We start from the raw sequence: 26128 nt of genomic DNA, 5'->3' as shown, positions 1-26128 counted from the left end.
GTTCTTCCAAAAATGTAAACCGCATCTTGAAAGCACGGCGTAAAAAAACGTGATCTTAACACGCGCTGAAGACTTTTTAGAATAACCTCGTCATTGTTCGCTGCTAGTATTGGTCTTGGCAAAAAATGCAGGCGGCAATAACAACCCGAACTAGAGTGTGATTATTCCTGCACATTAACTGCCAGTCCACAGTGAAAAGGGCACACAGCCACCTCCCCACAGTCCCTCCTGTCGATCTGTGTCTACATGGAGAAAGAGCTTCCAGACAGAGGGTGTGCTACTCAGCAGTGTGCTGTCTCGAGGCCTATTATTAACCAGTCCCTTTGTAAGTCTGGCAGAGTTGGCAGCCACGTAGCCGTCTGCAACGCTGTGGATGGCAGGTTGGAGAACAGGTATGATGTGAGATGGAGAATTTGCAATGAAGCTATCGGGAGAAGATAAAGTGTTGGGACTTAATCAGTCCATCAATAAACTCCTATCCAGATGGTAATTTTTATAGCGTCCAAACCACATTATTGTTATTATCGTCTCCTCTGTAAACATACAAATACTTGTTTAATACTAACAAGTCAGACTGAGGGCTGCAACTAATGATTATTCTATAGAGCCGCAACAATTAGATGATTAACCGCTTAGACAATTAATCAACGACTATTCTTTTTAATTATAAATGTTATATTTCCACGTTCTCAATGCTGCTTTTCATTATAGCAAAAATGAGTATTTCTTATTGAGTGCTAGGATCTAGGAACTAATCTAACTATTTGTATGAATAACTGATAAATCATTATGTATATAAAATAACGAGATAATAAAAAATGCCCATCATTTAAATGCTTTTATTAATTTAAATGCTTTTATTAAAGCTGCTATTTCATCTCTTTACTATTAGCCTTTTCCACTTTTACTATTTTTACTCTGCTATTTAATACAAAATTTAATGCTATTTACTATTTTTATTCTGCTATTTAATACTATTTTTATTCTGCTATTTAATACTATTTTTATTCTGCTATTTAATACTATCTTTATTCTGCTATTTAATACTATCTTTAATGCTATTTTAATACCGTTTACTATTTTTAATCTGCTATTTAATACTATTTACTATTTTTATTCTGCTATTTAATACTATCTTTATTCTGCTATTTAATACTATCTTTAATGCTATTTTTAATACCGTTTACTATTTTTATTCTGCTATTTAATACTATTTTTAATGCTATTTCAACTTTACATCAACCTTGTGATTATTGTACTGTAAATGCTCTGTATAATTTTGTACACATTTTTATGTTTTTGCTGTGAAGCAGGGCTGTAATTCTTGTATGAAAGGGGCTACAAACAAGGGGCTACAAACATACTCTATAAGAAAATAGAAAAGCAGCAAATCCCCAAAGCCAGCGAGCGTTTGGCCGTATGCTTTTACTTTGTAAATAAAAATAACCAACTAATCGTTTCAGCACTAGTTGTGTAATTATCCACTTATCTGTACCTCCCCAGCACCTTCCTGGCCTACGTGTATCCACCGTGTGCTGCACAGTGGCAGCTTTTAAGAGATATTGACTGAGCTTTTATTTAAGCCCTCTGTTCCAGCCTTCTGTTTCTTATTTGAAATGACCAATGGTGTTGGCCAAAACACATTTCTCCCTCATAACTAAGGCTTTTTGACAGCCAAGCTGTGCTTTTCATTAGGGAGGCAATGTCAGCTGCCATTTCAACTGACACTTTACATATTACTGTCAAAAACGACCAACTGGGCCAAAATCTTTTAGGGAGAAATGAGGATTTTCTGAAAAGACAAATCAATCGGACTTTGGCTGCTTTCTCGTCACACTGTAGGTTATGGTAAGGAAATTGAATGTTACAGTTTGTGAGCAGCGTGGCGCAAGTGGCAGAAGGGAACATGTCTCATTACCATTCCTGATGCAACCAAAAGAAACCCACAATCACAAGTGTCAAACAAACACAGAGCAGCCTCTTACTTCTTGAAGAGCAGGATGGCGATGACGATGATGATGATGAGGACCACAGCCAGCACTGGGCCCATAACCCACAGCATTTCGGGTTGCTCCATCCCCTGAGCCATCGTTTTGCTGACCTGGATTAGGTCTGAGTAGGGACTGGCTGAAAATGTCATCTGTAAGGGGAAACAAAAGAGGGACATCAAGTCACTTCAGAGTTAGCAAGGGTTTCCCCTTCTTATGTAAATGTGAGGGTTTTTAAATGTATATGTATGAAGTATGTCTAAATCTACATTTGAGTATTTTTTAAAGTAGCTAGGCGAAGAACTGCAGGTACGTATTACTACATTAAAACCTCCAACACAGAGACTCTATATATATGTTTTTATGACGTTAAGATGACAGAAGGAACAACAATGTTGCAAACAATGAAGTATATACAAAATAAGTAGAATGTTAGCTACGTCGACCTTGACAAGGAAAGGGAATCAGAACATCTGACTGCAGATTTCCTGTTTGTGGCACCCTGAGAGCCAAGTTATTTCATGCTAATAGGTCATGGTTCGAGGATGCAGCACAACAAGCCAGAAAGCGATCTAACTCAAAAGACACTCTCCCAAAAAAAATAACCACTTCAGCTAATGAAGTTATGTTTCTATTTAAGCATTGCATGTTAATGATGATGACAGAGCAAGAGTGAGACAGGAGAGTGAGAGAGGTAGAGACAGAGAGGCAGGGATGAGTGTTCATGTCCCTTGGCCGCTGAGATAAATGGGGGCACAGGAGAGGACTCATCTCTTCTTCATTAGTGTTCACACCGTGACGGAAGAGGAGGAGGAGGAGGAGGTGAGGGTGCGTTTCCACCTTGGTCGTAAATGAGACATCTCCATGCTCCTTCGTCTTTAAATGACGGAGGGGAGGATGGAAGGGAGGAATGGAGGTGTGTGTGAGTGCGAGTGTCAGTCTGAGGAGTGGGCGCGCGAGGCGATGCAGTATGGTGTTTAAAAAAGTGTCTGAAAAAGGAGGGAGTCCAACTGCAAGAGAGCAAGGTGACAGATGAGAAAGAGAAAGAGGGAGGTGCAAGGCATCTGTCATTAGAGCGCAGCATGCTTCCTATTGAACGATGATGGGAGGCGCAGGTCTTGGAGGGGGGTGTACGGAGGGGCATGGGTGACAGATCGTAGCACTCGAAGGGAATTGGGCTCCCAGCATGCAGCGGGAGTGGCGGGGCGGCAGGCAGCAGTAATCCGGATCATTAGCCGCACAGCAGCCTGCTCTTCGGCACACAGGCAGATATTAATTGGAAAGATAAGCTGAGATGAGCTCAAAGACTTCTGCATTCTGTCATATAGTTCTCTTATCTCTCAAACTCTTGGGCGACTGCCGGAAAAAAGTACAGTATGAGTGTGTGAGTGTTACAGCATGACTTAGACGTGGACGTGCAAACCAGCATGCTCTGACATTAGACACAGGCACACGATAATTCAAGTAGGAAAGTAAAAAAGCTATTTTACAGGAGTAGTTTACAGCAGCAGTGTTTTTAATTTGTCTTTGTCTTCACACACAGATACGTACACCAGGCACATGAGACCGGCTCTCTCCCGTCCTGTGTCTTTTGGGAGGAACTTATTATCTAAGAACAAAGGGAAACAGCACAGCAGTGGCACGCAAGATGATGTGACGACACCAAAAGGCTTCCTGTTCTTTCTGCAGCCCCCCCCCCCCCCCAAAAAAAAAAAAGATGTAGGATGTGGCCCTGCAGGGATTCCTGGGAAAAAACTTTTTCTTTTTTTTCTTCCTGGTGTAACAAATGACTGCAGCTGTGCGTTCAGAGAAGGAACAGGGAGGACGAGAGGAGAGGAGAGGAGAGGAGAGGGACGAACAAAAAGAGAGGGCTTTTTGTCTGTTGGTCACGGCAAAGCACTGAGATCATCCATTTGAACGGCCCTAATATCTGATAAAAGCTCAGTCACGCGGCTCCTAATGCATCGCAGAGTGGTATCACAATGAAGCGATGGTGCAGCGAAGGAATGCGTGAGCCTGAGAATGGGTGAGTCAGAGACAGTGAGAGACATACAAGTATCTCTTACCACTCTGATTCAGTGTGTTTGTATGTGTACAGTGTGGACATGGGTGGGTTTTGTGCATGTGAGAAGTAGGGTCAGCTGCAGGTTAATAAAATACCAGTGTACAGTATATAACATTAAAGGGAGCAGGCTTTGCATATTTAACCTCCACTGACCGACACTTCGGTCGTTTGAAACGCTTCAACTGTAGCTTAATAACCTTGACTACATAAGAAATTTGCATTACGGCCAAAAGCAATGTTTTTTGTCTGTTGTCTGTTTAAGCCGGCGTCTGAACTCAGCGGGAGATCGGTAGAGATAGAAAGGCTTCTCTCGCATGCTGCTCACATCTAAACTGTAATCAAGCTGCCACTCAAAACTCAAGTGGCTTCTCAGTCAACAAAAAGTAATTACAGATCTCAATTGATCTTTTAAGTTATGTGTTACTTAAATTGCCTTAACATGTTGAGAGCCACACTTCAATGGTTTCGTAATAGGAATCAAATTCAGAAAATGGAGAAGATATTGGAAATCCTAATAAACCCCACGCCAAGAAACAGAGAGTATACGACTGTGTTCGTTAACACTTCAAAGGAGTATTATAACTGTACTGTAGATGCTGTTTATAAAGCTGTAAGCTGCATGTGTGCGTCCGTCAGTGAGAGAAAGACAAAGTGTTTGATTGTGTGCAAAGACTGTAAACATATCTGTGTAAGCGCGTGTGTGTCAGCAGACATAAGTTTTTCTGAGCCTTTTCTCAAGAACCTTTTGAGCCTCCACAAGTGTGTGTGTTTGTCTAGGTAGCAAGCGCTGAGTGTGTGTGTGTGTGTGTGTGTGTGTGTGTGTGTAACTGTAAGTGTTTGTCTGAGACAGAGTAAGACAATAAGAGAGAGTGGGTGATGAGAGATGGCAGAGAGTGAGGAGACAGAGAATGAGAGACTGAGGGAGAGGTGTTATGGTAGAAGCAGTAAATAGAGTCTGCTATCTGGCCCGTGGGGTACACAGCTTCGCCAGTTAGCCGCCGCTTCGCCATCCCCTGAGCGCAGAATCTGCTAAGCGCAGCACAGGCACATTTGTTTCAACTCGCGCTTGACTCCGCAAGCTCCATGTCTTTTCCAAAAGTGGTTTAAATGAGCTGCAGGGGTGAGCGCCAGACAAGCAAACAAACATGCAAATACGCCCATTATGTATCTGCCGCGCTCTCTACCTCCCCACGGAGGCTGAGGAGCCCACACTCTCCTCATTGTTGCATGACACAGAGAAAGACAGCGAGACAGAGAGAGAGAGAAGGGAGGCAAGAGAAAGAAATGGAGGTACAGAAAGTGAGAGAGAAACACGATCGCATGTGTGAGTATGCCTGTGGGTCTAGCCTACCGCGTACGATGACCCTTCTCCTTTGTACTGTAGTTCTCCCTTCATACTTTGTTCCCCCCTCCACTCCATTCAGAATCAGAAATTGTACTTTTCCCTGTCTAACTGTCTGAATACCAAGCATCCAGATATCTAGAGGGATCGCTACAGGGAGACGCCTCCAGGGGCGGATGTGACCTAGCAAAGTTGAACAGAGAATCCCGTCACATGGGCTACATTCCTACTTCCCCTTGGTGAAAAGATGGACTTAAATGTGCTTCTACTCTCTGCTAGAAACATCTTGTTTTCATAATTCTTCCTTGATATTGTTTGTCAAAGCCGTTTACATTTGGAGAGTAGACAGTCTTCCATGTTAAGGGTGTTTTGAGCCCAGAGCACCAACAGAATTAGTGCTACAAAGCCAATTCTTGCAGAGAGTGAGTGGAATATAAATGCCTGGATAACATTGCAAACAGAAAACGGTGGTAAACACATTTGAACACTCTGTTTTGGTTCCTATCTGTGCCATGAGCACACCTCTCCCTTATCCAAAGAAAAGCAGACATTAGCACAATCTTCTCCTCGTCCTCCTTCCAGTTCATTTTCTCTCATTTGAGCTTCACAGGCTGGACAAGACAGAAATGTTGCTTTCCTCTTTTCCTCTCTCCAACTCCACCCCTCCTCTCTCTCGCTCACATCACACACTATTGCATGCTACCTCCCTCCCTCGCTCTCTTCTTGCATTAAATGATACTGTTTATACACACCCAGCATCTATCATCCCATTTCACACTTCCCCCGGCTTGTTTATCTGCCTTGGGTGCTGGGGAGACATGAAGGCACACTCTCTTCTTCCTTCCCTCTCTCATCCCCCTTTGCCTGCCTCCCTTCTCTTCTTCCCTCTAACCACTGCTGGCTGCTCGTGACCATTGATATACGAGGGCTTATTAAGCCCTGGCGGTCCTGTTTCATCTATGCTGAGGGAGTTGGGTGGTGGTGAGGAAGTGTAGTAAAGACACTAGTCATTTACTCCAGTACTTGTTGTCTTATTCTCCTGGGTCTGGTGAAGATCCTGCTCGAGGCAGCTTCTGCCAACTGCTCGATCTCTCTGCACGCTTTACCTTCTGTACCCGCTTTTCTTTGGTAATAAACGTTTGCAAGTGCCGCAGTGGGGGTGACAAAAACAAACACTGTTGTGGTATCAGAGTTTCCCAAAGAGTGCGGTTCGGGGATTTGCGCGGCGATCAATGACAACCTGCCTGTAGTCACTAGCTCAGAAATCAGTATGTTTTCATGCACACAAGAAACCAGGTTACTGGAAGAAATGAGGAACTCAGGGTTTTCACATGCAGTAATCTTGTTACTGTTAATCCTGTATTTACTATATGCAGCAGGTCAGTTATTGGATTTCTTTCCCTTTTTCCCGGCTATATTTTTGAACCAAGGATGGCATACTGTAAGTGAAATTCTTTGACACAATATAATGCTGAAGCCTGAAGAGAGGGGTTTTTTTATTTCAAAGAAATTGGCAATTCTTCCTTTCTATGTGCGCCTGTGGATGTCAACTTATTCACACTCCCTATTGACGTCTCAGTGTTAGTCTGACTTTGGATATAATTATTTTGGGTACAAGGATGCACTGCGACGAGTAACCATCTTTTCTTTAATCCCTGTCAGAGAGACACCTTCTCTGACTCCAGTCTTTGTCATGCACGTGTAACAACCCTGACGTAAAGCCGTTTTGAATTCATACATGGTCAACTTTTCTCCAGCAACGTCGCCCTGGTAACAGACTTTCTGTAAACCTTTAACCCAGTTCAGGAAATCAGGTGTTTGATTTGCATGAAGCTTAAGAAATAAGATTACTGCAGAAAGGCGTCGATAAACAGGTTACTCAAGTGAAGGTAAACACACTGATTGACTCACTCTTTGAGTGAAGCCTGATTAATCCAAGAGATTTAGTTTGAAGGTGGGATGGTGCTACACAGTTTAAGGAGGGGGAGTACACAGAAAAAGACAAATCTTGTGCGCCACTGATGCAACCTGGTGTGTCTGGCAGGTGCAGTGAGAGTGTTGTGCAGCGACGGAGTTTAAGCATCTCCTTTGAAGTCAAGTGTAGCATGGCTGCCCACTATACCCTGCTTCACACCTCCCTCCTCTTCTCAGAGCGAAAGAGTGGGGGATTATTGGGGGGGTTGGTGGCTTTGGGGACATTTAAAGCAGCATTTCAAGGGAATCAGGCCTGCTTTACAGACTCCCTGGGCCATGTGACCAGGCCCTCGTCTCCCTCTTAACTCCAGCCACACTAATCAATCTCCTCTGCTCTCTTCACGGCCGAGAAAGATGGGAAGAGGGAGAGAGACACAGAGAAGGAGAGAGTGTGCGGAAGAAAAAGAGCTGAGAGGAGGGAGAGAAGAGAAAGAAATAGGTGAAAAGTCTAGGATTTGGTTTCGGACATGGAGCGCTCGCTCTGTGGTTGCCGAGGGCCCAGCTACTGAATATGCATGTCCCGGGTAGTGGATGAGCCCAGAGCAATCGCAGACTCTCCTTCTTCCTGCAGTAAAGTTTACTCCAGACCATCCCATGGAGAGCTGGGCCTCCGAGTTAGTGCTGTTTGACGAGTGCATTGGGCTCCCACTTAAAAAGCCAAGAGTCTTGTATAAGCATTGTAGAGAGATCAGCGCGGGGCCCTACTGGCTGTCGAAATAGCAAAGCTGGATGTCTGATGTCATTGGCGACTGATAAGGGTGTTATCAGGACAAGCAGCAATGACTTTTCGAGGCGTAGTAAAGGGTAAGTGGTCATAAAACAAGAACAATTTGGATTGCTGCTGCCAATTTGGCGCTTGGGGGGGGGGGGGGGGGGGGGGGGCGTGGTTAGAGTCTGAGGATAAGTTATGAACTTAAACTGGTGTCCAATGTACAAATATACAGAACAGACTCAATCTAACAAATTCAGGAGTGGCCTTTACACAGAAATCTAATCAAATGAACTTCTATGAGTGATGCTGTTTATGAATATAAATTGTAACTGATGTGTGCGTGTGTGTCTCTTACATAATTTGCAGTGCTGTCTGTCCCTTCGTATCGGAGCACAGCCAGGACAAAGCAGAGATACTCCTGCGGGCTGGTCAGGGGCTTGTTGTAGAAGCCGTTGTACCTCTTCTCATCGCCCACGATGAAGGTGGTCGGCAGCGAAGCCAACTTAGCAGTAATGTAAGGCTTGGAGGAATCCAGGTGACGTCGGCGCCTCAGGACCGGGCCTTCATTTGACTTGAGCAGCTGTGGAGAACATAGAGAGCAAAGGTTAACATCGTATCTGGAAACAAAGAGTCAAAGTGAGCAGGACCCTGGAAGTGACTTCATTTACTGCATCACACTGTAACATGGAGGTAACAACTATCCACTGGGAAGTTGGGAGGATATTTGAGGATTGTGTGTGGAAAAACAAACCCTAACTCATTCATTTGCATTCATTAACTCAACCATCACTTCCTTTCAAATAAAACAATAAAAATAAAAAACCTTTCGCGTTCAGGGCCGGTTCTTACGATGCCTCCAAAATAAGAGACAATGAATCCACGCAGCTAAAATGCCCTTTGCTCTGAGATATAACTTAGCAAACAATGCAGCCAAGTTACGAAGTGAGCAATTAGCATGACTGCCAGCCTGCTTAATAAACGAGCAGAGGCATACAGCACTGCGGCATTGTGTTTTCAGCAGCATTTTGTTTCCTGTCAGTGAAGTCTCATGTGCTGCTCCAGATGTAGCTTTATTAAATCATTATGTCGGAGGGAGGAGACAATGGCCTGCTCAATGTTTAATGACTCAGGGAGTCTCTTGGTCTCTTCCGCTATTTCTTCAGGGAGCTTGAACAATAGCGATCCAAACCAACGAGCCACACAGTTTACTTAAAAATGATGCTATTAATATTTAGGCATGTCATTTAGCTTTAATTCTCCTGTGGACAAGGAAGACCCTAATTCAATAGGATAATAAAGCAGACATAAATCTTTATCCTCATTTGAATACCTTATGTAAAACCTTGTTTGCGGTGGCTAAACCCGGCATGTGAAGACGATAAAGAAAAATATGGAGGTAGAGCAGTAATTTGTAATTACTTGCTTAATATTTACATCAACTTATAGGAGGTTTTAAGCTTTTTCTCTATGTGCACTTGGATTTAGCAGATGGTTACTGTTTGCAGACCTGGCATCCAATCAGGACATTCCCCACCCGTACGAGTGAGTCATTGTCTCAAATCTCTCTGCCTTGCCACCCCCCTCCTTGAGCCCAGTAGGGTAGAGCTAATTAGCTACCACCAGTGACTTTCTACCCAGTTGGAACGGGAGATGCTATTGGTGACCCCTGACCTGGCACATTAGCCAATCAGCCACCGGCTGGCACTCACCTCGTCCAGGTCCATCTCGTCTGGATTCTTCCACCGCCGCGTTGACTGGGACACCGGCACCACCACGATGTAGTACCACCTGCCAAGAATAATAAAGCCCGTGTGAAGACAGACTGGCTGAAGTACATACAGGCTGAGATCAAAGTGGGCCAAGCACATTAATAACACAGTCCAAACATTTAGTAAGACATACTGTACTTTCACTGTGAGGCTTGCTGGGCTGAATTCAAAACTTGATTGGTACACAAGTGGGTCTAACCAAGGTCGAACACCAGCAGATTGTCACTGCATTCTCCAATTAATGGCTAATCACTAAGAACATCTGCCATGTAGAGTGGAACAAACACTATCCCGGTGAGAGGAGCCTTTAGCTAATAGAGATCCCCATAGGATCCCTTAGGTTAATAGGAACAGCCATGTGACTACTCGTGTGTGTGTTATTTTACGGCTATCATTATAAAGACCAGAAATAGAAGGAGAAGAAAGACATTTAGGGTCAAAGTTAGGAGTTAGGTAATGAATTAAGGAACTGTGCTCGTGCGTACACAATGTACAGACATATGTGTCTGCGTTTATTTATGTGCTGGCTCTCTCTCTCTCTCTCTCTCTCTCTCTCTCTCTCTCTCTCTCTCTCTCTCTCGCGCGCTGTCTCGCTCAGATTCTCCCCGAGTCTTCTTCTTCAGCTCAAAGTTTTTCCCCCACTGCGGCATTCAACCACTTGTAAAATCAGTTGCTGCTGACAGTGAAAGCAGCTGCTTCTCTCCCCTTCTCTCCAGGCCTCGACTCTGTGATTCAACAGTCAGTCAAGTCTGGGAGTGGGAAAAGACATGTATAACAAGATCCCTTAACCCCCCCCTTTCTCATCTACACACACAGACCTCCAACTCCTTCCATTCCCAATCACGTGTGCTCTTTGCCTGTCCGTCTGAGCTGGAGCTTGGCCAGCCCTGACAGCCCTGTAATCTTGTTACCAATCAACCCTGTGCACTCCCCTGCTCAAATGTGTCTGTAAGTGTGTGTTTGAAGGAAAGGCTTTACTATTCGGGGGTCAGGCACAATTGTGCTCTTAACAATTTGAGTCAAAAGATAATACAGCTCGACCTGATGTTAAAAGTCTCAATTATCATCAGCCGCTGTCATGAAGTTGGCTGAGATTAAAAGTTGATGTTTTAAGTTTCCAAACCGGTTTAGTATTGATTAAATAGTGTTCCACTTGTGCTGATGTTGCTTTTAGCTACAGAGGTTGTTCAGAGTTGCAGTTGAATTAGATCCCAACAAAAAAATAAGTGGCCATTTAGGGGCCCAGCAGTGGTTTTTTGACATATAATACTTTCAATAATAACTGCCAACACTACATGAGACACCTTTTCTGATGCCTGGTGGAAAGCTTGGTCACTGCAGCAGCCAAGAACCATAACAAAGAAGCTACATTATCCCTTAATGTTGACGACAATCATCATGTAAGAGTCACAACTAGCCTTCCTGTTCTGTTGGTCTCAGTACCTACCTCACACGTGTGTTGGTCTGGACTTTAGGCAGGTTAATGGTCATCTTGCCACCCTGAGCCTGATGTGTGCTGGGCTTAGTCTTGATCAGGTCAGGGGCAGTGCGGATGGACACCTGCTGCTGCAGACCCCCAGCAATGTTGCCCCTGCTTGTCAGCACAAAAGAGTAGTCTGTGTCTGGCTGCAGCTGCGCGATCATCTTCCTCTTCAGGTTTCCCTGCACTTCCACGCTTTGCTGGTTGTACAAGATCTGTGAGCACAGAAGTTGGGAGTTATACACAAAATGCAACACCGTCTCCTCTAACCCCCTCCGACACACACACATGGACAAAAGCCATATGGTCCTATGGGAGGCGCCCGTCTCATCTGACACCTCATCTCATGTGCTTCAGTGTCACACTTGCCTACTGGTGCATATCCCATAGTTTTTTTTACACTTCAAATTGTCTTTCCTCCATTACCATGGGGTGGGAATTGATATAATATAATTGTGACACATTATTACACCTCATAAATGAGAATGATATAAGTCACTGCATCACGCCCCGGTGAAAGTGTTAACAGCCGATTGCGTGGCGCTGCGATACAATTATGTTACAAATTTATGTTCAGCGCATGCCATGCAATATGTGGAAAAGTAAAAGAATAATAAAGATCATGTTACCGTTGAGATTTTACAATGACACAATACAAAGTATTATAGTTTATGAAACCAAATTGTGTTCATGGAGACATTAGTTGCATGTGTCCTGCGTGAATGGGTGGGGATTCTTTGGATCGCTGACATCTTGGCACTCACCTTGAAAGGCATTTGGGATTTGTGGTTGAGTGGCAAATCCCAGGTGAGGAGTACCGATGTTTTCATGACCGCTTTGACACCAAAGTTCACGGTGAGAAAAACTAGGGTGGGAAAAGTGCTTGATTACTATCTCAAGTAAGACATCTTGTACACCACAACATGTAATCTCTGTGCTTAGCTCCATTTCACACTCACTGTACAGCAAGTCACCCCACAGAAAGTAATGTGAACATATTCCACGATGATACCTTGTAACCAAACTTGCCACAGGGGTGTAAACAGAACATCAACAATCTCATTCACGCTCGGTTATATATCACATAAAAATAGCCTTCGTCTCCCTAAGCCTGTTCCATTCGCTACGCCGTGTTCATAACGAGACGTACGCAACAGGCAGAGAGTTCTGTGATTACCGAGGAATGTATATGGCAGTGGGAGTGGCGACGTGCATCTTAAAATAGGCATCGCGCACAACTGGTTATAAATAAGAAATCTCATATTTATAAGATTAGAAAATGCACGAGGAGGTACATGCTGGGTACGCTTCAGATTTGTGTCTAATGGCAGGGAGGATGAGGATGCATGGTAATGTGACTGTAGCGTGTAATGAGATTAGTACTCCATAAATCAATAAACACAGTGCTGTACTGTACTGTAGTGGTGGAGGAGAAAGACGCGGCACTAATAAAGACAAAAAAACAGAGCCAGTGTTGAAAATATAAGCACGTGATATGGTGTTCATGTACATGTTGTGTGTAGATGTACACGCGTGTGTTATGATTATGAGAGCGTGTGTTAAACCCCGATTCTATGTTTTCAAATCAAACACCTCTGGCTTGTTTATGTACAAATACCAGCCATGTGTCCTACCATTGGACATGGTCCTGCTCTGAATGCTGGGGCTGAGCGGTCCTCCGCCCTTATTGGTGAACGCCTGCACCCGGATGTCGTAGGTGGTGTCAGGATTAAGGCCCTGGATAGTCATGTTGGTGTCGGCCGTGCGGTTGGTGCTGTTCTGCTGACTGTTGATGTCCCTGTACACGACCACGTAGTACACGATCTTCCCGTTCCTCTCGGCTACCAGCGGGGGCTCCCAGGTTAACTCTGTGCTGGACTGGGTCAGCCCCGTGACTTGAAGGTTGAACGGGAAGCCCGAGGGCACGTCTTCGGTGGTGCTGATCTCCTTAACGTAGGCCTCGCCGATGCCTGCGCGGTTACGGGCGCTGAGACGGAAGACGTACGTGGCGCCTTTGTGCAGCCCAGTGACCGTGTAGTGGTCGTCAATCTTTCTCAGCTCGCGAGAGGTGTAGACTTCCTCGTCAGTGCGCTTGTACTGCAGCTGGTAGCCCATCAGCTCACCCACCATTTCCTTAGGCGGCTGCCACTGGATCAGCGCGGTGTTGCCCATGGTGGTGCTGATCATCATGGTGGGCCTGCCTGGCACTGAAAAAGAGATTGAAGAGTTAGATGGAAAAATTGAGTCCGTTCTCATATCTGTCTGTTAAATATAAGACTCGAGCCAGCAGACGGTTTAAACTGGAAACAGCTCGTCTGGCTCCATCAAAGGGTAACAAGATCCAGCATCCACCACATATGAAGATATGAAGATTACATGCCTCTGTCATACATGTAGTATCTACACTAAAACGAACATGACATTCCGGTCATGCACACTTTTAATCATACTGCAAGAGTACACTGGCTATCTGTCTTAAGCCTTTAAGATAATACCGCAGTGTTTACTGTACACAGATAGCACGCATCCTATGCTGTACATGATAACCCTGATAAAAGCAACTCTGACCTGCTCCAGTCGTGGTGATGACTTTGGCTTTGCTACGAGCTCCGTCTCCCTTGGTGGTGTACGCCGCTACAGTGACAGAGTAGGTGGTTTCAGAGTGCAGTCCAGCGATGATGGCCTCCTGCAAAATAGAAAAATCACGAGGTCAGATTAAAATGAATCGGTGAGTCTGAGCGGGACCGCCTCAATGGCAAAACAAAAAAACACCTTCACACAAGCTCCCATCTCCTCACAAAACACACAGCACCAAAAGAAAGCATTATGATATTAAACCCCCTTCTCCATCGACTTGTAGTTTCTTAATCAATCGGCCTATAACAGGAACATTTGAAGCATTTAACAGAGAAAGGTTTTGAAGGCACACAAACAGGCCCAGGAGTTTTTCTTGGTCAAGAAAAACTCCTGGGCCCGACCGTAAGACACACTCTGAACCCATTAACCAAACGAATGAACCCGAACAGCACCAGTGTATCAGTGTTCATGCCTGCTGCATGGATAAGCATAAGATTATACCCAGAGGAGCTTAGGATCATCACTACACTGCAGTCTATAAAAGCCCACAAATAGTATGCTTCTGACTGGACATACTGTAGAAACTCTTAATGAATCTTAAAGATACAAAAAGTTTAATAAGTCTCTTATAATTATGTTAGATTCTTGGTATTTATGGTCCTCTGGATTCTCATGCAAGTTGGCTTGAACAGTCTCTAAACACAGACACACTGAGGTGGTTGAACAAATCAGTAACTCAACAAACAGACAGCAGAAAAAACAACCGAGGTAACACACTGTTATTGATAACCTGCTGCAGTGCTGGCACTCACTTCACCAGACTGCATCAGTCTGAATAAAAAAACACACCCCCACACACACACACACACGCTGTAATTAAACACTCTCCGAGCCTGAATAAAGCCTGTGTGTAAACAAACATAAAACACACAAACGTGAATGCACATACTCACCGATGAATACATACTGTATATAAACACACACTCAACAACGCATGCAGGTACAGACAAACCATAAATGTTCACACGCACAATGATACACACAGACATGAGCACACACACACACACACACACTCGATACAGAGAACAAATGAATGCCTGCGGCTTGAACATACATGGTGGAGTTGTGTGTTTCCGACCGGGGCCAATGAGAGGACGAACACGCCAATGCCTACAAGCCTTCCTGCAGGAACTCCTCGCAAACTTCTCACAGTCCCGGAATATTAAATGGCTTTGCCCTAATACTGTTTCTCTAACTAATGCAGTTTTAATTTCCTAACCATAGAAGAACATTTAATAGTCTAAATAAGCCAGCTCTGTTTGACAATGCTTTTTACGACCCCTCTCTTTAAGGGACATTCAGTGCTCCCATACTAGCCTTTGAGAGAGACGGGGGAGAAATGCTAAATTACTGTATCGTAAAACCATTTTAACTTTATGGAGGAAGTCTCATTACTTTAATCATACAAAATGGCTTTAACAGTCTCAGCAGTGGCAGTCGCAGAGATCTCCCCCCCCACCCCCGCGTTCTGGCAAGGTCAAATTGGGTCTAGTAACACTTTTGAAACTCAGCAGAAATAGAAAAAGCAAGGCTTCAAAGTTTCCTTCAGAGCAAATGCTTAGAGCAGCACCAAAGGGCATTACAGAGATTATAAAGTCGACTAGTTATAGAAATGGATTCTTCTCTACAAGCCTCCCGACACCACTATCCTCTCTGGGGGTAGGAAACGTCAGGGGAAAATAAGCGGCATTGTTGAAACAAATGTATACGCTTCAGACTATTTTTGGGCTTAATTGCTGAATGCAAAAAAAAAAAGCATTCTCCCTGTGAACATGCCATGGGTCAACAAGGAATGCTAATGTGTGTGCTGTTGACATCTGTCTGCGGCTCACACTACATTAGTTACCTGGCAAACAGACAAAACATGTCTGCGAAAGAAATAATAACGACGTGTGAACAGATGTCTTCCTCTGACAGCGTCTAGCTCTGTGTCTGTCAGGTGTTAATCAACACATTAAGAGGAGAGGTGCAAGCCTGACTCATGCCATGTGGGTGTAGCTGGAGGAATCTGGTCATGTGTGCTGTGCAAACAGATTTCTCCTTAACTGGCTGTTATAAAATAAATTAAATGATCTGCACACATCCCGCTGGCTCTTTTGCAAAGACAGAAAACATCTAGTGTTGATATATAAACAGGAGACCAAAGGAACCCCCATTGATTAACCTGTTTTCCTGGTTTTCTGTGAGAGAAATTGGTCAAAAGTATTATATTTTAAACCAGAAAACGTTTTTTAAACAACTTCTTTGCCCTTGCTGACAACAGTATTTTGTATTCTGGCAGGCATCTATTGAATTTCTTACTGGGAACAGTAAGTGGCTCTGTATTTATACTCGTGCAAGATGACGTCTAGGAGGTAATAAGCCATAACACAGGGCTACGTGACAGCCATGGAACAGTGAGCTGCCATTCAGGCAAATGAAAAGAACATGAAAGGCTGGTAGCAATCTTGGAGATGTGTGGAGCTGATAAAACACACAGCTCCTCCCCTCAGATAGACATGTCATCTGGAACAGTAGGGGAGATAGCAGGTTAGGCCAGCCTGATTAATGTCAGCATCACACTGGGATAGTGACACACAGCCTTTGACTGCACTGTACGCTCAATGACGGGGGGAAAGCGCCGCGTGCTCGCTGCAGTAAGTGGCGCAGATCCGAGTGAACGCCCAGCTGTTACCACGAGTTTGTCTTATGGTAAAATGTTGAAATATTATATTTGTACGCAATCATGAGTGGAAATAATCCTCATGCTTTGTGGTTGTAGTAGCTCTACAGTGGAGAACATTTCAAATCACACACACACACGCACGCACACACACACACACACACACACGCACACGCGCACACACACACACACACACACACACACACATATAAACATAAAAACCAGGAATCATTAGGTCACACATCTCTTGCTGTGTTTAGGAGTTTTCACGCCGAGTGGATTGCAAGCATGGTTTATAAAGAAATAAACACACACACACACACACAGACACACAACTCATAATCCAAACACACAAGCACACACAGCACCCCCAAATTGCAGAGGGGAAGAAAACAAAACCTGCCCTGCATGACAACCCAGCAGCACACATGAGGGTTACTCACATGCTCGGTGGACTCCTCAATATTCCACTGATGGGAGAGAAGACACAGGACACGGGATGGGGAGAGAAATGAGTCAGAGACAACACAACAGGAAAAAAAGCACGTGTCTTTTTTTCCGCTCAAAGATAGATGAATGTAGGTGTAAACAGAGTCGTGCAGTAGAAACACACAAAAGGGAGAGAGAGTGTGATGGAAGTGAAGGAGTACATACAAAATAAACGAAGACAAGTGGTGAGTGGCAAAAAAACAGATTGTGTAGCCGATGGTTGTGGAATGTATTATTGTTTATGATGCACTGCCTTGTTCCTCATTTGCCTATGAATCCAATAAAAACCTCTCGCTTCCTTAATCACAGAACACCTCTCTATTCAGTACGATGACTATCTCACTGTGGACATGAAGCATGACATGTGCGGAGTCTCTGAAGCATTTCCTCTTTTCAGAAATGGAGGGAGGGCCTTTTATTCATTATATTTCAATATATTATTAAAATGTACTCCTTGCTCTCTGTGCTTGGCCAAGTGATTCCCGGGGGGGGGGAGTGAAAGCCCATCTTGTGCCGCGGGGCTCCGTCGGTGCCGAGTGTGAAATCCTATTACTAGTGCTGCTATGCTAGCCCTGTGACATCAAACCCCATCAATGCAGGACGCAACTGCTGGTGTCTACCAGGAAGTCGCTCCACAGTTCAGCTACTGGAGAGGAGTTCACTGACGGGTGGCCTGGCTGACAAGGGGCAGGACAGATGGCACCGGTGACACTGACATGAGACAAAATGGAGAACACAGAAGGGCGGGGGGGGGGGGGGGGGGGGCAACACTGGGAAACAGGGCTGTCCCAGACTGAAGAAATTCTTAGTGGACAAACACTCATGTGATTTTGTCGACTCATCGATTAGTTCAGTGGGAGCTGTTGCAGGCAGGCAGGGCGTGGCAAGGCTTGAGCCCTGCTAGCATAACATGGACAAGTTTCTGACAGGGCTCCCAGGGGGGGGGGCTCGAAAATATTCTTATCTACAAAAGGGGGGCCCTGCAGATTAAGTTTGGGAACCACTGGATTAGTTGATTTAATCTAAAACTGAGTTTCTCCACAAAAAATAATGCAAAAAGCACAACTTTAAACCTTCAACATTGAAAAATTCAACAGCAATGAATCCTTTCTGTCTGTTAAGACAACAGTACATTATCACAACGTGTAGGATGAGACTTACAGGCTGTGAGTGTACAATTATGTAACTGTTATTATAAAAGAGGATTGCTTCTTTTGAAAGTTAGGATTATTTTAGAAAATAAGTTGCTAATATTTTCATCAAATTGTTCAGCCCTCGAGGCAGACACGCATCTCAAAAACGTTATGTTTTACATACCATCTAGGTATCATTAGAGGTCATTATGATTTATTTAGTTGATCTAGTCTTTTAAGAAGACCATGAAGTTTAAACAGTACACAGATGCCTTCAAGACAAAATCCAGCGGTGGTGCAAGCCTTCCTGCTCGCCCATCATTCCCTTCTTGCCTCTCCAGACATTCACAAACAAAGGGAGTGAGCCTCACACACTGCTGATTCATTGTGCACTGGTGGGACGTGTTCATCATCCTCCATTAACTGTTGGCATATGAAAAGATAAAAGACCCAAGTTCTCCGCCCTCCTCCATGTGGATGGGTCTTTCTCAACAACCAGCTAACTGAAGCATAAGCGAGGCCCTTTGTATGGCCCCAGTTACGACTGGTCGACACACTTGCATCAAAAAACTGCTGCCTCATGCTCCCTTGACGTAGCGGGGCACTAAAGAGTACCGTTTAGAAACAGCTGCTACTTAGCACCATGAATAACAGTTTGCGACTTGCCTAATTGCTTAATTTGTTTACCGTCGACTCTACTCAGTATGTCAACAGAGCAGAGAACACATTAAGGTTCGCAAGAGTTCCTATCTCATCTTGGGCTTAATCCCTTTCTATCGCAACTGCTTTTGCTTTCTGACTAAATCCATGGGAGAATTATAAATTATCCCCCATTTATATTTCGAATGCCAACGCAAGCTGAAAACACATCATTGCTGATAAGCGTCGTTTGTGGAAACGGAGCGGTATAATTTGCAGGCGGGTGAATGCAAATGTGATGACATGGGCTGAGATGTGTGGCTATAAAAATGGGAACGAGTGATGTGGAAGAGAAGGAGCTGTCATGATTGATGGAGTGAAACGGGCTGAGGTGCTTCTTTTCTCTTTTTTTTTCTTCCGATTCACATTCAACTTCAATCTGAGGCAGTGAAGGCCGTAGACGCAGTGAGGCATTGCCTCGCTTGCTCGCTCTCACACACAAACGCACACACACACACTACAAAAACGCATGAGTGGTCAAACAAAATGAACCTGGAAAAGTAGTGCTGAATAAAGGCAAACTTGTGCAGAAAATGTATAGAGACACAGACAATCTCAATCACGCCGCTCTGCATACGCCTAGAGGTTGCTGTGAGTGCATAGTGACGGAGCAGGCTATGTGGTGTGGAGTTGCCCACTCAGGTTCAAGCCACTTTCCTAATAGAAGCATTGGTTGGAAGGAGGTTGACAACATCACACTGTTAACATGGCCTCTTGTTTAAATTTAGCAGGGAAATGAGGGCGCTGTGTGGGCTCCTGCTTGAAAAGAAAAGAGGCGCTTAAACCGCCCACGCACAAGCAATCTCCCCTAGCTCTCCTCCTAGCGTTTCAGCTAACCCTGAGAGAGGGTGAAGAGGAGAGAAGGAGCCCGAAACAGAGAGACAAAGACAAGGGTAAAGGTGATAGCGGTTTTGACAGAATCTGCAATCCAATCCGTCTGCTTAGATTTGTGATTGAAGCCTGAGGTGAGTTGTGCTGTGTTGTGAGAGCTCTGGAAAATCTGGATTTGTCTTTTCCTCCTGACAGGCTTTGCATTCAACGCAGGTGAAAGGGTGGATATGGATCTGATTTCACAACACGTTAGGCAAATTCTTGAGAGAATCACTATGGGATGTGCCAAGTTCTTTCTTTTCTTTTTTTACTGTTATTCATCATCAATTACAGGTGTGCATTTGTGTGATTTGCATGAGTCATGAACTCTCCTCAGCCAGCTGGAACGCCTACTGCGAGGTTGATCTAACAGTGAGCATGTCTGCTCATGTTATCTGCGCTGTTTTTCCACTTGTCGTTGGGGGTACGGGAAAGGAAAGACGCGTGTGAAAAAAGAAGGGATTGTTCTGAAAACCAGTTGGGCGAACGTAGACAAGGGAGCGTCGGCTGACTGTGTGGTCTTTAGTGACGTCTGGGCAGGTCCTTGCAGGTTGGCTACTCGGCGCTGTCTGGTGCAAAACAATCTGTTGAGATGACTCAATCAAGGGTAACCAACCTGCACGCAACCCTCTGGTAATTATTCAACCGGCCTCTCAGGCAGGAAGGGTGCACATGGAGGACACGGGAGAAAGGGAGGGGAGGTGGAGATAAGGAGAAAGGGAAAACATAGGAGGAGGGTGGTTTCTGCCAGGGAGTTTATGAGTTTGAGAGGTGTCCCGGACACCAAACTGGAACATGAGAGCTATCCTGAGAGCCAAATTGCTTATTGTTTATTGTTTGAACCTTGGTACTAAATGAGACATGGCAGGAAGTATTGTTTGCACAACAAGTAGGGTCATGTTCCGTTTACTTCAGGTTTCCTAACGCAAAACAAAGTCACGCTATGACACGTGTCCAAAACACTTCCAGGAAGACAAGCAGCCATCATGTTTTTGTCTTCTTTCAGAACAAACGATGCTGTCCTGGCTGTCAAGCACACAGTACACAGTCAGATAACAATGAACTGTCAGCAGCTGCCAGAAAATACTGCTCTCGAAAACAGAAGTGTTGGATGTTGGGAGTTGGGTGGACCAGGTGTCCAGGTGTAAAGACATGGACAGGTGATATCAGCCTCTGAGCTCTATTTGGCCAAAATGACATTAATATTAATCGTGTACTATAAAGTTCCATGTGAGATTTGCCACTTGGGTGGCTTGACAACCACACTATGTATTTATCACTGAGTGCCCGGTTACACAACTGGGATCCGGAAGCTTCTACTTAGCGTCACTTGGGATGTAGCACATCTGACACATTGTTTCAAGGTGACTTTGACAGTGCTTCCTCTTCTGTAATGATAAGACTTAAGACAGCGGGGTGTTTGCCAAAGCAAATGAGGGTTAACAGCTGCACTCAAGGGCACAGCAGTGTACACTGCCTGGGAACTGAACCAGCAACGTGTTGGTCTCCCCTAAATGCTGCCGCAAAGCATTTATCGGCAAACGCTGCTCAGAGACACATGCAAGGCTGTTCAGATTTTGTTTGTGGTGTTCCTGCGGCCAGGGAGCGCTTACTTGTTCAAATTAGATGTTTTTGTGTGAGGCCATCGGGGGTGCGAGTGAATGCGTGTTCGTGCAAATGTTACTCCCGGCAAACAATCAGAAGGAGGCTCTTAAGCTGGTCTCTCCTCTCCCAAAGAGAGGGGAAAAGTGAGAGTGGGGTTTTTGGTTTTAAAATATTCATGAATCTCTGAATCCCTCTTAAGGATTACAATCTCTCATCCATCTCATGGTGTCACATAGCTTTGGGCGATTCGGAGCAGCCTGCATTAATGTGTAAAGGGCGGCGTCGGGAAAATAACTCTAATTTATAAACACGGTAACAAGGCAGTGCATATGTATTACTGCTAAAGCTCGCAGAAGAGAGGTGCATTGATTCCACTAAGCCCCATCCTGATGTAACACATATAAAATATTTAATAGCTATTACTGTAGAATTAGAATGGATCTTGTTACGACAGCTAATCCAAAGCTGTGGGAGCAGGGTACCAATTTAGAGTCAAATGTCACATGTGTAGACAGAAAAAAAGAGAGAGAGGGTGGGGATACGGCAGTCGACAGAAAGGAAATTCCATGTGTGTCACCCGGTATGGGGGAAATGAAGTGTGAACTCAGAGAATGGAAGGGAATACGGGAGCGGTGGAGAATGAAAATAATGGGAAATGAACATAAGACAGATATCGACAGTGAAAGAGAGAGAAATACTGGACGAGAGTAAGACATCATCCAGTACCTGTGCCTCTGGCAAAGCAACGTCCATGATGTTAGGCTGGCCTCGCGGTTCACCGTTTTCAAGCCGAGAGAAGATGACTTGGTAGCCTCGAATTTGGCCATGCTGCTTCCCCTGCAGGGGCGGCTTCCACGTTACCCGGATTGTTGTGGAGTTTATGGCCTCAACCTCCAGCTTCCTGGGGGGCGCTCCAGGCACTGGAAACCAGGAAAAAAGGGAGAGAGCGAGACAGTGAGAGAGAGAGAGAGAGAGAGAGAGAGAGAGTGAGCGAGACAGTGAGAGAGAGAGGAGAGAGAGCGAGAGAGAGAGCGAGAGAGAGAGCGAGAGAGAGAGAGAGAGAGTGAGCGAGACAGTGAGAGAGAGAGAGAGAGAGAGAGCGAGAGAGAGAGCGAGAGAGCGAGAGAGAGAGAGAGAGAGAGAGAGTGAGCGAGACAGTGAGAGAGAGAGACAGTGAGAGAGAGAGAGCGAGAGAGAGAGAGAAAAGTGTCAAAATATGCTGAGTTGGTGATTTTCCTCACTTCCCTGTGTTTTTTGATAAGAAGCCAAAAACTATCAAAATAATGACTCCTGCGGATTTTTTATAGACTTGGGTGCTCTGTAGAAGGTAGTGATACTAGATTTGGCCATGAATCAAAATCATCTCGACTCAGTTCTTCTATGTCTACCGTGTCCCTAATACACACTATGCAGGACATCATGTGGTCTAGCGACGTCTGTGTTGCCCTTAATTTCAGTATGAAAGTAGCTGTGTTCCAGCAAACTTCAAACACATTAATTATAGACGTCTCTCTCTGAGGAGCAGCCGTTCTCTATCAACAACACGAGGAACGAGTGAGAAAAAAGAGGCAAGAGCAATAGAACAGAGTGTGTGTGTGTGTGTGTGTGTGTGTGTGGGGGGGGTTCTGCTCCACTTCTGATTCTCTGAACAGAAGAAAGAACAGAAGAAAATAATTCAAACAGTGAAAGCAGAGGAAAGTGGTGCAGAGCTGTGGCCGGGGGTGATGAGCCTTCACCTGCCAAAGATGTAAAGTGTTAAAGAGAGAGGAAGCTGGAAAGCGGGAAAAGGACAAGACGACCCTCTCTGCTACCATTATCGCATCATCATTAACTCAAAACTGATCGACAGGACACAAAGAAATGCGCAGTAGAAGTTGTGAAGGAAGATAGTGACAGGCAGCCCCAAGCAAAAGAGTCAGGGAGCACTCTGCTTAAGGGGAGGTGTCCACCTACCATCCTCTTTGGTTCTTATCCTCACTGAGGCACTCTCAGGGCCCGGGCCCACGTCAGTGTGTGCCCTCACCCACACCTGATACTCAGTCCACTTCTCCAGGCTCTCCAGCAAATAGCTGGAGGCGTCTTCACCGATGCCCATCACCTCATGCCGCTCCGTGTCCTCTCCAGCCATGGCCTGGTAGCTGACCGTGTAGCGCACAATGGTGCCGTGGCGGCTATCGGCGGGCGGTGCCACCCAACTCACCTTGAGGCTGGTGGAGCTCACGCTGACCAGATGTACATCCTGAGGGGGGGCGGATGGGGCTGCAGGGGAAGGGGAGCACAATCACATGGACGGGGGCACGGATCAAGCAAACTAAAAATAAACTAAAACACAAGCAAACATAAGAAAAACTGTGGAAGCTTTTTGTACAGCAGCAAATATAAATATTTATATAAATAAATACAAATATTTAAAGATATGTTTGAGTTGTACACTTACTGTATGCCATTTTCTATTTTATAAAAGCCAAACTAGGGACAGGCTTTAAACACTCAGCTTGGAATATGAAAAGAGTGGTAAGTGGCATTACTCTGTTCACTTCAAATATAATATTCATGAATGATGGTAATGTGTAACCTTATGTGTTGTCCCTATAAAGAAACAAAGCTGGTTTTAATGGTGCTGTATTTAAGGATATTGCTTCTCCATTATCCTGCCTGCATATTCCATCTTTTGGATATGTCCTCTACCTTGTAATGAAAGTCTATTTTGAGTCACTTTCTGTGGCGACTGTGAGATTCACAAATAATGTGCAATCATGGTGTAGATAATATATTTATTTAACATTGCAAGTTTGAATATTACATTTTTTTTTAATACTGAATACAAAAAGCTTCCATACTAAACAGGATGTTGCCTCTGGACCGAGAGATTGGCTGCAAAAAAACACATTACCGGGCTACTGCTGAAGCTGCGTTTGGCACTGCATTTATGCGAGAGGCTATGAAACTACAGGGTGGGCTGAACCGAATATAAAATAGGCCAAATTTTGAGAAGGCTATGTTTTTATTAAGACATAGTTTGTCCCAAACTGTCCCTCTCTGCTGCCTATTGCAGTACGTACAGGGAGCGATACACTGGTCATAGATGTGAGAGTGCGTGAACAAGAGCTCGACAAGTGTTGACCCGTGTTCACACGTTGATGCGGAAGCTCTGGGCTTCATAACGCTGTTTGTCAGACCCTGCTGCAGCTGAGATACACTGGGCTGTCTCATAATGACGTCATAATAACAGTCTCGAACATTCCAGATATTGTCAACATCTGGTTTGTAAAACAATATTGTTATGATTAAAAGATGGGACAAATTCCTAAATGTTCAAGATTTACTACCACAACATGCTGTTTGGATCTGAATGACTAATAGAACCAGCAATGTTGTAGCTATATGGTAACTATAGTCCAACAGGACATCAACATGACTTTTATTTAGGCCTAATATCGACATGCCATATTTAGTTATATTCAGTCCACCTCACTCTGCTTTGCTGTATAATCACAACTCTTCTGACACGTCACAGTATGTGTAGAAGCACACATATATACAGTATAACATGTCTAATTAGTCTGGAATAATAGGATTACTGCAGTAAATAAGATTACTTATAAAGCAGCATTATGAAATATATGTAAACTCTCAAGTCCAGAGGTATAACATAAAATTAAAACAGGGAAAAACAAACACAATAGTGTTCATGCATCTAACTCAATCACAAACGTTTTCAACGCCTCTTCAAAAGAAAAAGGAAAATAAAATTCAAACCAAGGTGTTGTGACAAAGCATGCCCTTGAAATGTCTTTTGTAATAAGCAGAGCAATGAACAGTGAGCTCAAATATGAATCCAATAAACTAATCCCAGAACATGACCTTCCACCTTTCCAAAAGCATTGGATCTTAACAGAAGAGAAGTCTCCTGAGCGAGACCTTCACTCACAAGGGAGGGAACTACAAAGACCTGCCAACACCACGTGTCTTACAAAAGGTGACTGAATCAAAAGTAATGCTGGTGATTTGCAGAATAGATTGTGCGATTGATGTCCTGATGAAAAATCTACTAGATCAAAGTCAAATTGGACGAGAGGAGGACAACACCACAGGAAATACAAACGCCTCTGAGGCAAGGCAAAGAGCGGGCTTAAAATAGAGATACAATTTATATATGAAGAAGATAAGATTCCTCTACGTGCCCCTCCTTCCTCCAAATGATATAACACAAACATAGAACTGCTGTCTTTGGTTTCCATCCTATGTTCTGATTTTTTGGGCGCTCTGAGATAACCTTTTGTTCAAAATCTGATTGTGAATTGCACCTTGAACAACTAAGTTTCAATTATTTATTTATATAATCTCCTGTTGTGTTTTAGGTAAAGCATCGCAGAACCTTTACAGACTGTCAGGTCCTTAGCTGGGTAGCGGATTGTTTCATATGTTCATTGCTCTGAATCTTAAAAAACGAAGAAGAAGATTCTAACCATTTAAATGCAGCACTAGAAAATGTCACACTTTGCCACCGCCTATTTGCCTCAGAAGCTTCTAAAGGCCGCTGCTTATTTCATGCACACCATCCTGCCGCCGCCGTGTCCTGTGTCCTTGTGAATCCTGCTGTCAAGAGGCCCAAGGACACATTATCATCACCACTTGTGATATCAATTGACGATTATATAACTGTGGCTGTCAGAGGTGTTAGCTCTTCAAGGATGTGTCTG

At 44.4% G+C, this 26128-nt stretch overlaps 1 protein-coding gene across 8 annotated transcripts in view; it reads right to left on the bottom strand.

The window, feature by feature from the left end:
- The window catches only part of ptprfb (protein tyrosine phosphatase receptor type Fb), a 153710-nt gene that overhangs the window by 27941 nt on the left and 99641 nt on the right, over positions 1-26128 (bottom strand). For 5 of the 8 annotated variants that reach the window (XM_029452966.1, XM_029452970.1, XM_029452967.1 and 2 more), the window contains 9 exons: positions 23379-23684; positions 22152-22345; positions 13899-14016; positions 12965-13537; positions 12095-12195; positions 11298-11545; positions 9791-9869; positions 8437-8661; positions 1986-2140 (listed from right to left, as the gene is read on the bottom strand). In XM_029452966.1, coding sequence (XP_029308826.1) covers positions 1986-2140; positions 8437-8661; positions 9791-9869; positions 11298-11545; positions 12095-12195; positions 12965-13537; positions 13899-14016; positions 22152-22345; positions 23379-23684 — 1999 coding nt within the window. Of the gene's footprint in view, positions 1-1985; positions 2141-8436; positions 8662-9790; positions 9870-11297; positions 11546-12094; positions 12196-12964; positions 13538-13898; positions 14017-17072; positions 17100-22151; positions 22346-23378; positions 23685-26128 lie in introns of all 8 variants that reach the window. The other 3 variants (XM_029452968.1, XM_029452972.1, XM_029452965.1) reach the window with 2 other exon arrangements.

This window comes from Cottoperca gobio, chromosome 17 (genome assembly GCF_900634415.1).
Source record: "Cottoperca gobio chromosome 17, fCotGob3.1, whole genome shotgun sequence".
Lineage (NCBI taxonomy): Eukaryota > Metazoa > Chordata > Actinopteri > Perciformes > Bovichtidae > Cottoperca > Cottoperca gobio.
The sequence above is the reverse complement of the archived record's forward strand: the minus strand, read 5'-3'. Positions and strand labels throughout refer to the sequence as shown.